Below are 16,484 nucleotides of genomic sequence, written 5' to 3' on the forward strand. Positions count from 1 at the left end.
AAACTGGTTCCAGAGTTTCAATTGTGGTGATTTTCTGCTTTTCTCTTTCTTATGTGATTGTAAACTGAATTAGGGCTGCAACTGATGATAATTTTTTTCTATTGATTCATCTGCTGGTTATTTTATCGATTACTTAATTACATTAATTGTTTGGTCCAGAAAACAGCAAGAAGTGCACAATTTCCCAGAACCCACGGTGACCTTCAAATGTCATTTTGTCCGACCAACAGTCCAAAAGCCAAAGATACTCAGTTTACAGTGATATAAAACAAAGCAGCACATCCTCACACTCGAGAAGCTGGAACCATCAAATTTTGATTGAAAAATAACTTAAACTACTAGTTAATTTTCCTTCAATCGACACTTTTTATAGACCAAAGCAAACGTACGATAAGATCGATCAATCACCTGCTCAGCTGAATCGGACAAATTGTGATTTGTCTAGTCTTGTTATTGATTTAGTTACTAGATGACAGTTTAAAAAATCTCCTCAGTTATTAAATATGTGGCCTTTTACTGTGTGATGGGCCTCTGCTCGTTTTCCCTGAAGCTTAATATTAATATAAATGTAATAATTTCTTCTGGCGTAAGTGGAGGCACTCTTTATTTCAGATGAGGAGGCATACCTCCACTCTACAGTAAAACACTACAGGAAACCTTGTTATTTGACTCTCCAATTATAACCATGACTTCTGAGCAGTTTTTTGTCATTTTCAAATAAAAGAAAAAAAGCATTCAATAGTGAGTCATGAGAGGCTGAAAGGCATTGCTGTTTACTCTTTAGAGAGCTCAAGATCCAGGAGGTTGGGCCTGGGAGTGCACCGGGCCTGGGAGTGCACCGGGCCTGGGAGTGCACCGGGCCTGGGAGTGCACCAGCCCATTAAATGCCTTTCAGAAAGGCTGATGTGATAGATGTTTCATCAAACGCTCTGTGTTGCCTGTCCAACTGTTACATGCAAGTGTTAAACACTTATTTACTGCCACAGACTCAATGCCTTTGAGTTGTGTGGGAGAGTACTGCAGAAAACAGAGGAACTCTAAATGTACATGATGTGTATCACCCACAATCATATAGAATGAGTGAGCGTGATGAGATGATGAAATGAAGAGCAGCCTCAGAGAATGAAAGCTGGACCTTGGGATTTCTGAGTGGCACAGATGGTTGTTCTGTGGAGGGGAGGGCTGGGAGCGCAGCCCACTGGAGGTAATCCAGGCATTACAGCACACATGTAGAGTCACAACTCCAGCTATGGGGGAATACTATGTTCAAAGCCAAATCTGTGATGGTGTTTCTTTGCCCCAGTCACCATTCCAGCTCCCTGTTTTTGTTTTGTACACATCTGGAAGCTGCATTTGCAGAAGCTTAGAGGAGGGGAGAGGAGCCTGGGAAACAGCTTGTGTACTAGCATTATTGACCAATTAGGGCTGCTAATTTCTTAAGTTGTTTCACTAAGCATCAGTTAATGACTGATCCAAGCAAAGGACAACAAAAAAATTGGTCATTACTTTGAATCATGGTGAAGGCCGTTTTGGGAATAATATAATTTAACAATAAAAAACCCCAACTTGTGGCCAATTTACCAGCTTTTTCTGGAGCTTTCCACTGTATCACAGCGTCTTCATCAGCGAATGGAGTTGTCATGGAGATGGATCTGTTGACATGGGAGCTAAATAGCTGTTATGATTTCATTCAAAGCACCTTTAGGGTGTGTTGGCTTAAAGATTAAGCATCAAAGTTCATTCTCGTCCTTGGAAATAGTAGTTTGACAAAACGGTCCCAACTCAAGGTCCACTTATAAGCTTATTCCTGAGCTTTCATCAGCGGATGGAGTCGGCTCTGTTGTCATAGAGCTGGATCATGTGAGCTCAGTATAAAGCAAGTAAGTAATCATAATCCCATGATGATTTTTTTTTTTTAACAAAATCTTAAGTTATTTTAGTTCCAAGAGGCTCTGGAGATACAGCAGTGCCAGTGTTTCTCCTAGGATTTTTTTCCAGCAGCAGTGCTGAAGTGCATGAGTTTTATAAGATATTTAGCGCGTCCGCTGACACGAGAAGGGCTTTAGAAACATTTGTTCAGTTTTCGATGTAGAATTACGTTTAGTTTAGCTAATCAATCATAACAGAAAACATAGCCTAGTAAAAACCCACACCATCTAGGCATAGGCCTAACATTACATTCATTAATAAATCGATCAGATATTTTCCACTGACGTTTCTACTAATTTTAGACTGTATGTTATTTATTTTATGTGTAGTATCAAAAGTATCAAAACATTTTGGTTTTAATTTTGGTATAAATACCGAAACTCAAAACCGTCTCCCAATGAGCGTAACTAATTAAATGCACGTCAGCTCAGTGTCCGCACGGTTTTCTGATGTACTGACTTCAATGACTGACTCGATGAGATTACCTGATTTAAATAAAGGTTGCCTGTATAAATTAGGGAATATCTTGAGGAGGAATGGTGTTCACCCGTCCATAGAGTTCCACACACTTGGCAAGGAGCACTGAAGCTGTTCTGGAGGCTCGTGGTGGCCTGACTCCATAGTAAGACACCTCATGTTGGTTTTTCCTTTAATTTGTCACCCATCTGTATATACACGTACTGTGACAAATTCCATACACTTGCACACTGCAGGTCAAAAGTTATTGAACACAATACTTAATTATTTTTTAATTTTTGTTCCTTTGGTTTGTTGCTAAAGGAAGTTATTAAAGACACCATTATACAATTTTCACAGGAGGCAACAAACGACAGTTTAGTGTAAACATCTATTAAATTTAGCTCCCTTTCATTTTGTTTCAACATAACAAGGACAGTCTTAGGTTAGCCTTATGCACTACTCATCAAATAGTATGATTGCATAGTGAAAGCAAAAAGAGTTTAACAGTAGCAGACAACATGGTTTATTTGTTGTACCATTGAGACTATCATCATCTTTATCTTTTAAAATACAGTAGGTCAGTCAAAGCACTTTTGATCCGAGGCTCTTCAAAGTAACAATAGCTCTCCATGCGCAGTTGGCACCTGCCATCAGTGTATGAATGTGTGTGAATAGGGTGAATGTGATATGTAGTGTGAAGAGCTTTGAGTGGTCAGAAGACTAGAAAGGCGCTATACAAATACAGTCCATTTACCATTTACCATCTATTTCTCAGTTGTGAGATGACATTTGCCTCCAGTGCTGACTGCTGCTGAAGCAAAGACCTGAACCTTTGTATTTAACCTTTTATTTTGCAAGCTCTTAAACCTAACCTCTGACGTAAGTCATTAATAAAACCAGGTGCACTGAAAAGATTGACGTTTTTGCCTGCTTTGCTAGTCATCTAAAGTGTTATTGTTTTATTTCAGTCACTGTGGGTGTATGTGTGTCAATGTCCTAGCCAAACATATGTCCAAGTTCCACAAGATGGCAATAGCTACATTTTGAAGTACCGTACAGAAACCGTGCAATTCACCTAATTTGCCGCACCACATTCCTACAGATGTTTCACAATAAATGCCTTGTTAGGAAATAAAGGGATTCTTCTCGGCTTTTAATTTGATTTAATTTATTTTGAGTTTGTATTAACAACATCATGCCATAACAAAAAGTTTACAGGATAAACATAGCATATCAGAAAAGAAGAAAGCTTCATACTAAAATATGAGCAAATACATCAAACAGAGTAAATTAGAAATAATGGCTTGTCTCTAATATAAGCTTCAAATAAAGGCCTGGCACCCTCTGCAGTTGAAGGAAGTAAGGGCTCTGGCCACTATTTGGCCGGCTACTATCAAATATGCACCAGAACTGACATGTTTAGGACCCTGCATGAGGTGTGGGAGTCCAATAATAATCACTTTGACTTTCCATACATCTAAAAGCTTAAAGGGACAGTTCACCCCAAAATCTAAAATATGTTTCGTCTTACCTGTAGTGCTATTTATCCATCTTGTTTGGTTTGGTGTGAGTTGCTGAGTTGTGGAGATATCGGCCGTAGAGATGTCAGAAGGAAGCATGCATCTACTCATGGACGAGAGGCTCGTGCCTGTGACAGCACAGAATGTAAACCATGGTGTCCTCCTCGGCTGACCTCTAACATTAGCTATCTCAGTGGTGCTAGGTGAGCTAGCAGTATTGCTGTATCACTGCACGCTTCCTTCTGCGCGGTGATGCGGGTGTAGTTCGGTAGAAAGAAAATAGTTCCTACATGAAACTAGGGCTGTCACAATTATTACATCATCGCCTGATCACAATTATTTGAGCTGACCGCGACCATTTTGCATAATCATTATAACCGTTTCCATTCACCTGTATAAAAACGAACAGAAATGTTGTATTTCCATCACTTTTTCCACATCGTTTTCCAACGTATGAGGTTTGACTGGCGCTCTTTTAATCACGTCATCTCGGTGCGCCCCCTCTTCTGCTATGGTTTAGTGGCACCTGCGTGGAGAATTGGCCTCACCTACTGTTTATTTCGAGGCACTTCTAATATTTGAACGACTGCTTTTATTAGCATTAACAAAGAAATGCAGCTGTTCTATACGATTTGAAAAAACAGCATTTAGAGAAATGCTGCAAAAGTTTGAAATACCAGGAAAAACATACATCTCCAAAACTGCAATCCCCAACTTAAACAACCAAGCGAAGGATGGCATTCTCAAGTAAATAAAATAAATTGACTTTTACTCCACCACAGACATGTAGTCAAGCTCAAAAATTAGCTTAACTATACATTATCTCACCACTGACTGGACTCTACAGTCGAAGTGTTTAGAAACAAGATATTCACACAACTGATACACTAGCAGATGAGCAGAAAACATTCTGCATAACCACAGATAAGGGTTCTAACACTGTGGCTGCAGTAGGCAGACTCAGCTGGCCATGGCTATATTGCTTTGGCCATAATCTCCACAAATGCCATAGCAAGTGAGAAGGAACGCACAGCTCGTGCCTTTGGACTGTGTAGGAGAAGAAAAATATGTATTTTTGATTCTTGGGGTGAACTCTCCCTTTTAAGTATGATGCCACCATGTTGTTTTTCTAGTAGTCTTGTATGTTATTAAATTTGACTGTGTAACTGTCTTTATCCTCCATTTATCTGTTCAGCCTTTGGTTTCACTGGATATGTTGGAATGTCTTTTTTTGACTGGAGGCTTATGAATGCCAAATGTATGTAATTACAAAAAAAAAGTTGCAGCATCTAAAGAACATTGAAATGAATGCAATGAATGAGGTTCTCTCACAGAAAAAGACTTACCATAAATCACCAGGAAAAAATACAATACTTTATGAGGTCATTGTATTTCAACTCTCTGTTAGTGTCCTCATTTTAGATTGATTGCCTGGACCATCAGTCTGCACGCTATGTTCCACAAAAATAGACATCCCCTATCTCTTAATGCAGCATGGTTAAATAGTTTACAGATCTCTAACAGGCAACCACAGGACAACATTTGGACGTCACTTCTAATCAGTTTCATTTATCAGACTTTTTTTTTTACTGAAATCTTTTGAATTATATTTCAGTCTGATGTTACCCATCAATGATAGAACATTTTTTTGTGTTGTCATGCTCCCGTTTAAGCCTGCCTGTGGAGCTGTTTTGTAGGCCTATTATATTTTTTGCTATGTGAATTATATCAGAATAGGCTCCTTCAAGCTTGACACTATGAAAGAGTGAAATGTAAGCGGCCCTTTAACTTGGACAGCTTGGCTCTAACAATACTCTTCTGTCAGTGACTTTATTTCATGATGGCTGAATGCTTTTGTCAGTGCACTTGCTGAGACAATGCCCAAGCCTGTCTATTTGGCACATAATGTAGCAAAAGGTATGATGGTTGCCACGCCTGAAACTGGATAGCCTAACAGCATTCCTGGTTTTGGCCAATATGTGTGTGGGGCCTTTTGAAGAACAGAACACAATTGAGTTTTTTTTTTTTTTTGCTTCTTCAATATTAGAAGGGCTACGGACTGAAAAACGTCGTACAGTGCATCCGGAAAGAATGCACGGCACTTCACTTTTTCCACATTTTGTTATGTTACAGCCTTATTCCAAAACGGATTCAATTCATTATTTTCCTCAAAACTCTACAAACAATACATCATAATGACAACATGAAAGAAGTTTGTTTGAAATCTTTGCAAATTTATTAAAAATATAAAACGGAAAAAATCTCAAGTGTTCACAGCCTTTGCTCAATGCTTTGTTCAAGCACCTTTGGCACCAATTACAGCCTCTTGCAGTCTGAGTCTTGCATATGATGCTACAAGCTTGGCACACCTATTTTTGGGCAGTTTCTCCCATTCTTCTTTGCAGGACTTCTCAAGCTCCATCAGGTTGGATGGGGAGCGTCGGTGCACAGCACACACAGATCTCTCCAGAGATGTTCAATCGGGTTTAAGTCTGGGCCACTCGGGGACATTCACAGAGCTGTCCCGTAGCCACTTGTTATCTTGGCTGTGTGCTTAGGGTTGTTGTCCTGTTGGAAGATGAACCTTCGCCCCAGTCTGAGGTCCAGAGCGCTCTGGAGCAGGTTTTCATCAAGGATGTCTCTGTACATTGCTGCATTCATCTTTCCCTCGAGCCTGACTGGTCTCCCATTTCCTGCCGCTGAAAAACATCCCCACAGCATGATGCTGCCACCGCCATGCTTCACTGTAGGGATGGTATTGGCCAGGTGATGAGCGGTGCCTGCTTTCCAAATCATGTCCACGTATTACGTTGGAGCTCTGTCAGAGTGACCATCGGGTTCTTTGTCACTTCCCTGACAAAGGCCCTTCTCCCCAGATCGCTCCGTTTGGCCGGGCGGCCAGCTCTAGGAAGAGTCCTGGTGGTTCCAAACTTCTTCCATTACGGATGATGGAGGCCACTGTGCTCATTGGGACCTCAATGCTTCAGAAATGTTTTCCCAGATCTGTGCCTCTATACAATCCTGTCTCAGAGGTCTACAGACAATTCCTTGGACTTGATGGCTTGGTTTGTGCTCTGACATGCACTGTTAACTGTGGGACCTTATATAGACAGGTGTGTGCCTTTCCAAATCATGTCCAATCAACTGAATTTACCACAGGTGGACTCCAGTCAAGTTGTAGAAACATCTCAAGTATGATCAGTGGAAACAGGATGCACCTGAGCTCACCTGAGTGTCATGGCAAAGGCTATGAATACTTATGTACATGTGATTATTTTTTTTCTCTCCATTTTTTTATTTTTAATAAATTTGCAAAGATTTCAAACAAACTTCTTTCACATTGTCATTATGGGGTATTGTTTGTAGAATTTTGAGGAAAATAATGAATTTAATCCATTATGGAATAAGGCTGTAACATAACAAAATGTGGAAAAAGTGAAGCGCTGTGAATACTTTCCAGATGCACTGTATGCCCTGTCTTGTTGATTCTTGGGTCTTTTGTGTGGTTCTCACTTTGAACAAGAGCATTAGTAGTAGTTATTTATAGTTGTAGTATTTGATGCTGTGTGAATACCTGTTTACATACCACTAGGGCTCCAGGAACCTCATTTCGAAATCAAATTTTCCATGTTCTTAAAGGCTATCGAATATGACATTCGGTGCTAACAATGCCAATATACAATCATGAAATAGATTACTTGTTTGTCATTATGTAAAATGCAAGAACTATGAAAATGTTTCAAACACTTTCTGTAATTTGTATTTAATGCCTGAGGCACAATTAGGCCCACATAACATACATATTTGCAGCTTTTTGTAGATGCTAAACTACTTGTTATCCTAATTTAGGTTTACTGAAAGGTGCGAAGTACAGGAACTGACCAGGTTCTGTCTGCTGTTCTTTACATGAGAATCAGTACATTCGTAGGCATGCCTTATTAAATATGATAGGCGTTCTTCCTTCTTCATTGACCTGAAAGTTACATAAATTCTCGTGCTTTAGACAAAGATTATCTGCAGTTAATCTGCTTCTTTGAATGAAACTGAATCTGCACAGTTTGTAAAATACCAACTGTCTTGTTACAGTAGATTTTTGTGCATTCAGTGACCTGATCAGAGTATGGATTTCTTTTGGAGTTGCCTGGAATTCACAATTAATCTATCTACCCAGTGTAGGAATAAAATAAACAACAGTTACACAGGCCATGTGCCCCCCAGGGCCACATGTAAAATTTGTGAATAATCACATGATGTTGTTGACCATATGTTGCCGCTGGGGGACAACAGGCAGGGACTGTAGACTGAATGGCGCACATTTCAGCAAACTTAGTCAGATATGTTTTTTTTTTGGGGTATAAATCTGTCATACTGTATGCCATTCTTGCTGGTGAAAAGATGTTGATTTCAGTTGCATTATCTTCATTTTGCTTTTTGGTGCTTCCAGAGCGAAAAAGTATTTTGTTCTGGAAGAATTTGTGAGTTTGGACTCACACCTGATGTCTGCTCTCTCTTTACTGCTAGCACCCACTGCTGACCACCCACCAAAGCTGTTTCTCTATTGAGTCCATGAAGGCACAAATCACATCAGCAGTCTGAGCTACTAAAGCAGAACTTTTGTCTCCTCTTGCTTAACATTGTTAAACTCACTGGCCTGTCCTAATCTCCAGTTCATTTCCTATGTGGAACTAAATTCAACCAATTTCTATCCATTTGTGAACGGAGAGGCTTCTTCACCAAACTATTGGGTTGTGACTATCATCAGCAAACGTGTTTCACAACCTTAACTGCCAGTGACAATTTCGTTGTCTCACCGGTACCTTAGACAACACGCCCTCATCAATCCAGCCCCCTGCGCTGTTTTTAACACAGTGCTGTTTTCGGGTCTGAATCCCCGCTAAGAAAATCTACAAGCATGGTGGGATTGTCAGCCTTCTACTACTTGCAACTTAGCCCAACATATAAACACAAATCTTCATGAGCTTCTTTTAATGATAAAATTTTAATTATTAGAGACAAAATTCATCACGTCCTGCCCTCAACCGACAACTATTTATCCTTAAAGACAGGAACCTTAGAAACAGCTGAAAAACCTGTATATTTAGACTGCTTTTCTCCCGTCGACCTCCAAATAATTTCTTCATCTAAGCCATCAACTTGTCTCTTAGTCCCTATCCCAACTAGGTTGCTTAAAGAAGTTTTACCCTTAGTTAGCACTTCTTTACTTGATATGATTAATCTGTCTTTAACAGGCTATCTACCACAGTCCTCTTCTTAAAAGGCCCACTCTTGATCCAGCAAATTTAGTTAACTATAGACCTATATCTAACCTCCCCTTCCTTTCTTAAGATCCTTACGAAAGCACTCGCCAATTAGTTGTGACTTTCTACATAACAATAGTTTAGTTGAGGATTTGACATCCATCAGATCGATCTCAGTTTGTACATGTTAACGATGAATCCTCCACGCATGCCAAATATTTGCTATGGCAACGGCTGGCATGTAGATGCTGTGGCCTGTAGCTCCTTTAAACTCCGCTAGCTACATTCTTATTTTTCATCTGTTATTTATTTTTTAATTTTTTGGCTTTATTGCTGAAACACGTATTACCTATGACAGTAATCTGGATCAAGCACTTGACGGGGGGACAGTGTTCCGAGATGACACAACTCAAAATTACAGCAATATGAAAGGACGAAGACTCTGTGTTTCGATGATGCTTGGTGCTCAGACGCAGGCAAAGTGGATGGACACTGTTTCCAGATGTCGAACCTTTTATGTGAAGATACAAACAATATTATCATCACTATCTCTGTCTGCTGCTTATATTCCACCAGACGCAAATTTAAAAAATGCACTGCAGATTTTTTTCCTGGGTGTTTTACTAGTTATTTTATGTTACCCAACCCAACCGGCAGCAGCAGATGGCCGCGCACCCTGAGTCTGGTTCTGCTCGAGGTTTCTGCCTCTTAAAAGGAAGTATTTCCTTGCCACTGTTGCCAAGTGCTTGCTCTTGGTGGGATTTGTTGGGTCTCTGTAAATAATATTATAAAGAGTACGGTCTAGACCTGCTCTATAGGAAAAGTGCAATGAGATAACTTCTGTTATAAATTGGCACTCTATAAATAAAATTGAATTGAAGTGAACCTTTCCCTTGCACGCCAATAGCGTTTTCAAATCTTCAGATCTTAATTTCAAATTATTGTATTTTAAACTGCAGTTCATTCTATTTTAACTATTCTCAGTTCACTGGTCATATTTCACTTTTTGAAGCCTATTACACATTATTCCTTCTTATAGTAGTGTTAGACATTGATTGGCCTAATATTTTACCTAGTACCCATTCACAAGTGAGTTATGTGTATTTCCCACCCTGCTTTAAACATGCAATGGTACAGTGTCTGATTAAAGGGCTTATTGCCAGCAATCATTTCAACTCTGCTACGATGGAAACAGGAAGCTTGACTCGACCAACGCACAAAGTAGTATAACTATTGATTGTCGGGTTCTGGTCTAGAGAGAAGGATAGTCTCTGAAATACCTTAAATAGTGTAGATGCTAATGGTTTATAACTCTGAGTGAGAATTTTTCCTGCATTCGTGGGATTGACTGTTTACAAAACCCTGACTGTGTATATGTGACCATCAGAGCACTTGTATGGACAGACCGTAACATCAGTTTCAACAGTAAAGTGGATGATTTGCCTGAACAAAGACCACTGTTTAGAACAGCAGGAGCCTCAGGCCAGCAACAGTAGCACCAGGAGCCCAAAATAGCAAAGGATGGGTGTGTGCTCTCAGACTTCATGTTTATACATTACAATGACTGCTTTATTAAGACTTAGGCTAGCAGCACTTGGGAGCCACTTCTCCACCAAGCACCACACCCGGCAGCAGCAGCAGTCACAGTGTGGCCAGCATTCACTGTGACTCTGCCTACTGCTTACATTCTTCATAAATAATGCAAACCCGAGCTGATGCATTCCCCACTGTGTCAGTTCATTCCTTTCAAAGCTATTGGACAGGTTTTTCAAATCTGATTAACAGTTTGTTCACTGAAAATCAACATTTGACTACTTGTATTCAATATAATATCAAAGTGTGATTTTTCCCCTTAAAGGGTAATGAAAAGTGATGTTTTTTTTCTGGCAGATAAGAGGCACTAGTTGTGAGGGTCATCTGTGTGGGTACTGTACAGTTGCTTTAGTTGGTTGTTTTACAATTACTATGTTATTTACTGATGCACAGTCAGGGAGTTTACATCAGTGCCATAGTGGAAATCCTGAATTAAAATGGACTTTCGATGTTTCCTGTGTCTTTCTCCAGATACAAGCCCTTCTTCCCATTCCAAGTGCAGCCTCCGCTGGGTTCAGCTTGTGATGTGGACCTGTCAGTCCAGGACAGCAGGCTGGTGGAAGGCCGACTCAAAGTCACCCTCATTGAATGTAGCAGGTAAGAACTTGAATTCCTTCTGTACTTCCCCTGTCCACATTCCTTTGTGTGCTTTTGGTCTAGGGCTGTTTGTCCTGGTTTTGGCAGGTCCCTCTGTTGCGTTTTGGGAAAACTTAATGCTACATCATTCAGTGATATTTTAGACAATAGTGTGCCCCCATCACTATACTATGTTAATCATCATGGGAACAATCATTTTATCGTCCATCTGGACTCGTGACATAACGCGTTAACGTTACAATGTGCTCTTGCACGTATGTGATTGGCCAACACAGTATCTTGCAGGATGACGTCACATTGCGTTGCGGAAAAATTTGAGCCACGTTCGACTTTTTTGCCAGACAACCCTGCCTTTTTTTTTTTTTTTTTTTTGCCAGAGCCAAAATAAATAAGACTAAATATTAGAATCACCTTTCAGTTTTAATGCAATACACATCAACAGCACATTCAGGAGCTGTTGTATTAGACTGCATTAGTTTAGTTGGGGGACATAATAAACTGGCAGCTTAACTGTATGTATCATGATTTCCTTTTTCCTGTATTTAGTCCTAACAATTTTGCCTTGCATTGATACTTTTTTTCTGTTTGACACGTTGACATGTTAGGCCCCTTGGTACTCATCAAAAGAAAATTGACAAGGGCTTTTTAATGTGGCACTTTTTACATATTTGTATCTCTCATTGTGAACAACTTTGCCAGTAGGACCCTTCAGGTCCATCTATACATTGTTTGATGGTGGCCATTTGACTGTTGTGGGTGTTTAGAATTATTTACTTGCTTGACTCTTAGCCACGCAACTCTAGTAAAGGTTTTCTTCCAAAACAAGTTTTTTTAAAAAAATTCTGTTTAAATAAAGAACAGCATTTAGCTCAATTAAACTGTCCTTGAAAACCTTCAAATGAAAACGCGACATGTTTTACACAGCGTTTTTCACTACATATGCTTCAGTGCAATGTTGGGTACTACAATGCATTAACTGATTTATTTGTCTTCTTTGTCCTACTGAACCACCTGACTGTCATTTTAAAGAACATACTGTGATAACTTGCTGAAAGCAGTGTTTCCCACAGGTTGAGAATTTATTGATTGTCAGCTGCAAAACAGCATTACACTCTCACAAGCTAACATCTGATTTAGAAATGTTGTCCTATTCTGCTGTTGTGGCTGATCTTTTTGATCAATCAGCATTTCAAAATACAATTCCATGCAGACTTTTCAAAGAGAAAAGTTCTAAATACAAACAGTATGTAATTGAATCGGCCACCCATAAGGAACATTTAAATCTACATAGTGTCTTCAAACCCTGTAGCATCTAGAAACCCCATCATATTGGACAGACAACACTCTCTCTTCTCCTTTCTGAGACAAAAACACTCTCTCTTTGTCCAAAGCTGGCATGTTTAAATTTTAGTTGGCCAAAGAGTCAAATCAAATAGCCCAGGCTGTGTGTGTGTGTTGAACCATGGTTGGATATGATTGCATGTGTTTGATAGACCACAGGATGATCAGATCAGTCTCATCCATTAATAATTCATGTCCTGTCCATTACACTCATAGTGTCTCTTCTTCCCCTACCGTCTTACATCACCTTCTTCTATAAAGGCGTTAAGTTACAAGTTTGGAGACTGTTGTCTTCCTGGCCTACCAGTTTGAGTGTTTATTAGATCATATCTCACGCTTGCTGTATAAGTTATTGTTAAGTTTACTATGTCAAACATATGAGGTGTAGTATGCTGTAATTGTCCAGCAGAGGGAAGTATCCACCCATTTAGGTGGAATCTTGCAAAGGAAACAGTTTTACAGTCACTGAAGACGATCATACCGGTCACACTATTTTTGAAATATTGCAAAGTTTCTAGAGGTACACTGTATTTCAGACTGGGGAAGTCAGGGAATATTTTTTTCATCAGCGTCTGATGCATATCCTCAACACATCAGGGGGCAGCAGTGGTCAAAAAATATGTTGCTGTGATCTCATATTTTCTTTCTGGTATCACAGTACAGTCAGGTATAGTGTTAAAGTCCAGCTTTATCCTTTGCAATTCCAGTATTAATACAGCAATGAATTAATGAGGGACTGCTGGGAGCGGACAACGTAAGGGTGCAAGAGAAATTTTTACTGACCAATAGAGCTGAAATGATAAGTCAATTAATCGATTGGTAGAAACAAACAACAATCTGCAACAATTTTCACAATCTTGGTAATTGTGTGAGCCATTCTTCAAGCAAAAATGCCAAAATTGGCTTGTTCCAGCTTCTCAAATGTGAAGATCTCCTGCTTTTCTTTGTCTTACATGGAAGTAAATTGAATATATTTTAAATGCTGTTTGGACAAAACAAGCAATTTTGAAGATGTTTCCTTGGGCTCTGGGAACTTGTGATGGATATTTTTTTTTTTAACTATTTCTAGACATTTTATGGACCAAACATGTTATTGATTAATTGACAAAGAATTCAACAAAGGATTACTTTCATTATCTGTTCATCGGCGAAGTCCTACTGGCAAAACGTCATTGCTTGCAGAAAGCAAATGGGGAAAGTTGAGCTTGGACCTGTTGGTTTTGCAAATATGCAGAATAATTTCTGGCCATAAACCACCTTGTAGTGTTGCACCTTCGTAAAGTGGGGGGCTGAAAAGAGACAGATTAAACAAAAAGACTGGATTCTACATTTCCCATAATGCAGCTAGCAGTATTTTTTCAACTCTTCCTGCCTGATAAATGCCCTCATCTGTCATCTGTCACAAGTTTGTAACACAGGCTTTCTGTTAAACTTTGTAGTCTCCCAAAATGACATGGCATCATCAGGAATATTTTCTCAGACTTGACAAAGCTCCTCAAGAGCCACAGAAGACATTACAGCTATTTTTACAGGCTGAGTAGCAATACCCATGGCCACTAAACTGATCTTTATGTATAAAATCAGTGGAGTGCCCCTGTACTGATGACGATGGATGAGGTGCAGCTCATGTATGAAGAAAAGAAATGCTAAAATCAGAGGAATACATTTGTCAAACCAGGATTTTGTACATGCGGAGCAACCACAGTCCTGTAGGAGGTGACACCATGTTCCTGAAGTAGAACTGAGATGATCAATTAGTTGATCAACAGCAAATAACCTGGCAACAATTTTGTGATGAATTAAGTCATTTATGTAAGTCATGTGTCAAGCAAAAAGGCCAATCGCTCTCTGTTTGCAGCTTCTCCAATGTGTATAAACACTGTATACTACATACATATGTTTTGGTTTTGCACTGTTTCTAGGACAAAACAAAACATTTGAACAGCTTGGGAAATTGAACAGGGTGTTTTTTTTTTTTTTTTTTTTTTTTTTTTTTTTACAGTTATCACAATTTAATCAATTAATCAAAAATCATTTGCTGTAGCTAATGAGCTTTGACTGACAGTTACCAAAGAACCAAGTGTCAAATGTGTGAAATGTGTGACATCACCTTTTTCCCACTAAGTTCTGGCCACTTCAAACCAGAGAAAACTACAGACAGAAAATCTCGCAAAGTCTCTCATGTGAAATAACCCAAACTGTTCCACCTTTGTTAGAAACCTTTATGTTCATATAGAACGTTCTCTCTTAGGATAAGAAGCTGATGGAGAAAATAGGTTTTCAGGGCCTTTTAAGACAAGCTATTAAAGAAACACAAGGCAATGAATGCACATAGATTTTACTTTATTGGTGCTTCTAAATGTTGTAGTGGTAGAATCTCACAGTTGCTGTAGTTCTCATATGTCTTGTTTCGTGCCCCTGCAGACTGTTCATCCTGGGCTCCTATGACAGAGAAACCTATGTTCACTGCACCCTGGAGCTGAGCAGCCACCAGTGGAAGGAGAAGACTCGCAGCTCCATCAAACGGGTGGGTTTTTTAACAACTGACTTTACTTCTCTGTCCTCGTTTTCCTTCTCATTCCTCCGGTTTAGGATTTCACTGAATCATGTTTAAAGGTACAGGATACTAAATTTAGAATTGTGCTAATGTATATAAAGGTATACATTTGATTACATTTAATTGTTGTGCACAGTGTAAAACGGCCATATCCCAAACTGAAAATACAACAAAGCAGCATGTTCCACCCAATAAGAAACCAGATTGAAAGTTAGTTTGAACACTGATGAAGTATCAGTACACCTGATGATAAATTAGACTTATCTGTCATTCCTCACTTTGTGTATTTCAGTCAGATCTCTCTAGAGAGAGAGAGAGCAATGCCAAAGAGCTGTAACAGTCAAATATGTGTTGGTAACAAAGATACCACTGCCAATTCACAAAATTCACAATTAATTTAGAAAAATTCACCAGTTTCCAACAATGGAGCTGCTGACTTTTCTTTAAAAACAGAGCTGTAACACAAACACTTCCTCTGTAAATGCTACATATTGGACACCTTGTCTTATTGACACGTTAATACAAGCTTATTTTCATTTTACTTGCACTGGTGAGATTGTTCCATTGTTGACATTTTGAGCAGCAAAGAAAATGTTCAAGCCCCTCCGGCAAACCTTTTTCTAATTGCTGCAATTTAGAGATATTACAGTTATCACATCAGGCTTGTTTGGAAGTGACTAATGACCGTTTTAGAGTGAAATGTCAGCCCTAATTACTGGCTCTGGCTCCAGCGAAGCCTGATGCTGCTATCCTTGCCGCACACTTCTGATGACATTTGCAATGGCTCAAAGATTATTTGTATTCATTCTGTTGAACAGTAATTGTCCTGCACTGTGCTTTGACGTAATGTCTAATGACTTTGGAAGAGTTGAATCCTCGTCCAGCAGGGGGCAGTGAAATATCGGGTCTTTCTCTCAGAGCTAACCACATTATCTAGTGGAGTAATACACTTGATTCCAGATCATGTAATTGCACTGAGAAGAAATCTACCATATTGGCCCGAATATCATCACTGATTATAAGATGTAAAAGTAAAATATGAAATACTTTCTTTAAAGCATAACTTTAATGTCACATTTATGTAGCTTTTCACATACTTGCACACTCTCCTGTCATGCTCTTGGAAGTGGTCGAAATGGTTTTCCCTGGCAGTTAGCATATTTAAGACTTTTTGTCTTTTTGAGCTCCTCGTCATCTGTGACAGTGGCAGTTCTTGGCTATTCTAAATGA

General features: G+C 39.3%; 1 protein-coding gene across 2 annotated transcripts in view; it reads left to right on the forward strand.

Moving 5' to 3' along the window:
- Nucleotides 1-16,484, forward strand: part of pdzd8 (PDZ domain containing 8) — a 71,732-nt gene that overhangs the window by 5,087 nt on the left and 50,161 nt on the right. For both annotated transcript variants that reach the window (XM_044214068.1, XM_044214069.1), the window contains exons 2-3: nt 11,231-11,356; nt 15,122-15,224. In XM_044214068.1, the coding sequence (XP_044070003.1) occupies nt 11,231-11,356; nt 15,122-15,224 (229 nt within the window). The remainder of the gene's footprint in view (nt 1-11,230; nt 11,357-15,121; nt 15,225-16,484) is intronic.

The sequence above is a fragment of the Siniperca chuatsi genome, linkage group LG11 (assembly GCF_020085105.1).
Source record: "Siniperca chuatsi isolate FFG_IHB_CAS linkage group LG11, ASM2008510v1, whole genome shotgun sequence".
Taxonomy (NCBI): Eukaryota; Metazoa; Chordata; class Actinopteri; order Centrarchiformes; family Sinipercidae; genus Siniperca; species Siniperca chuatsi.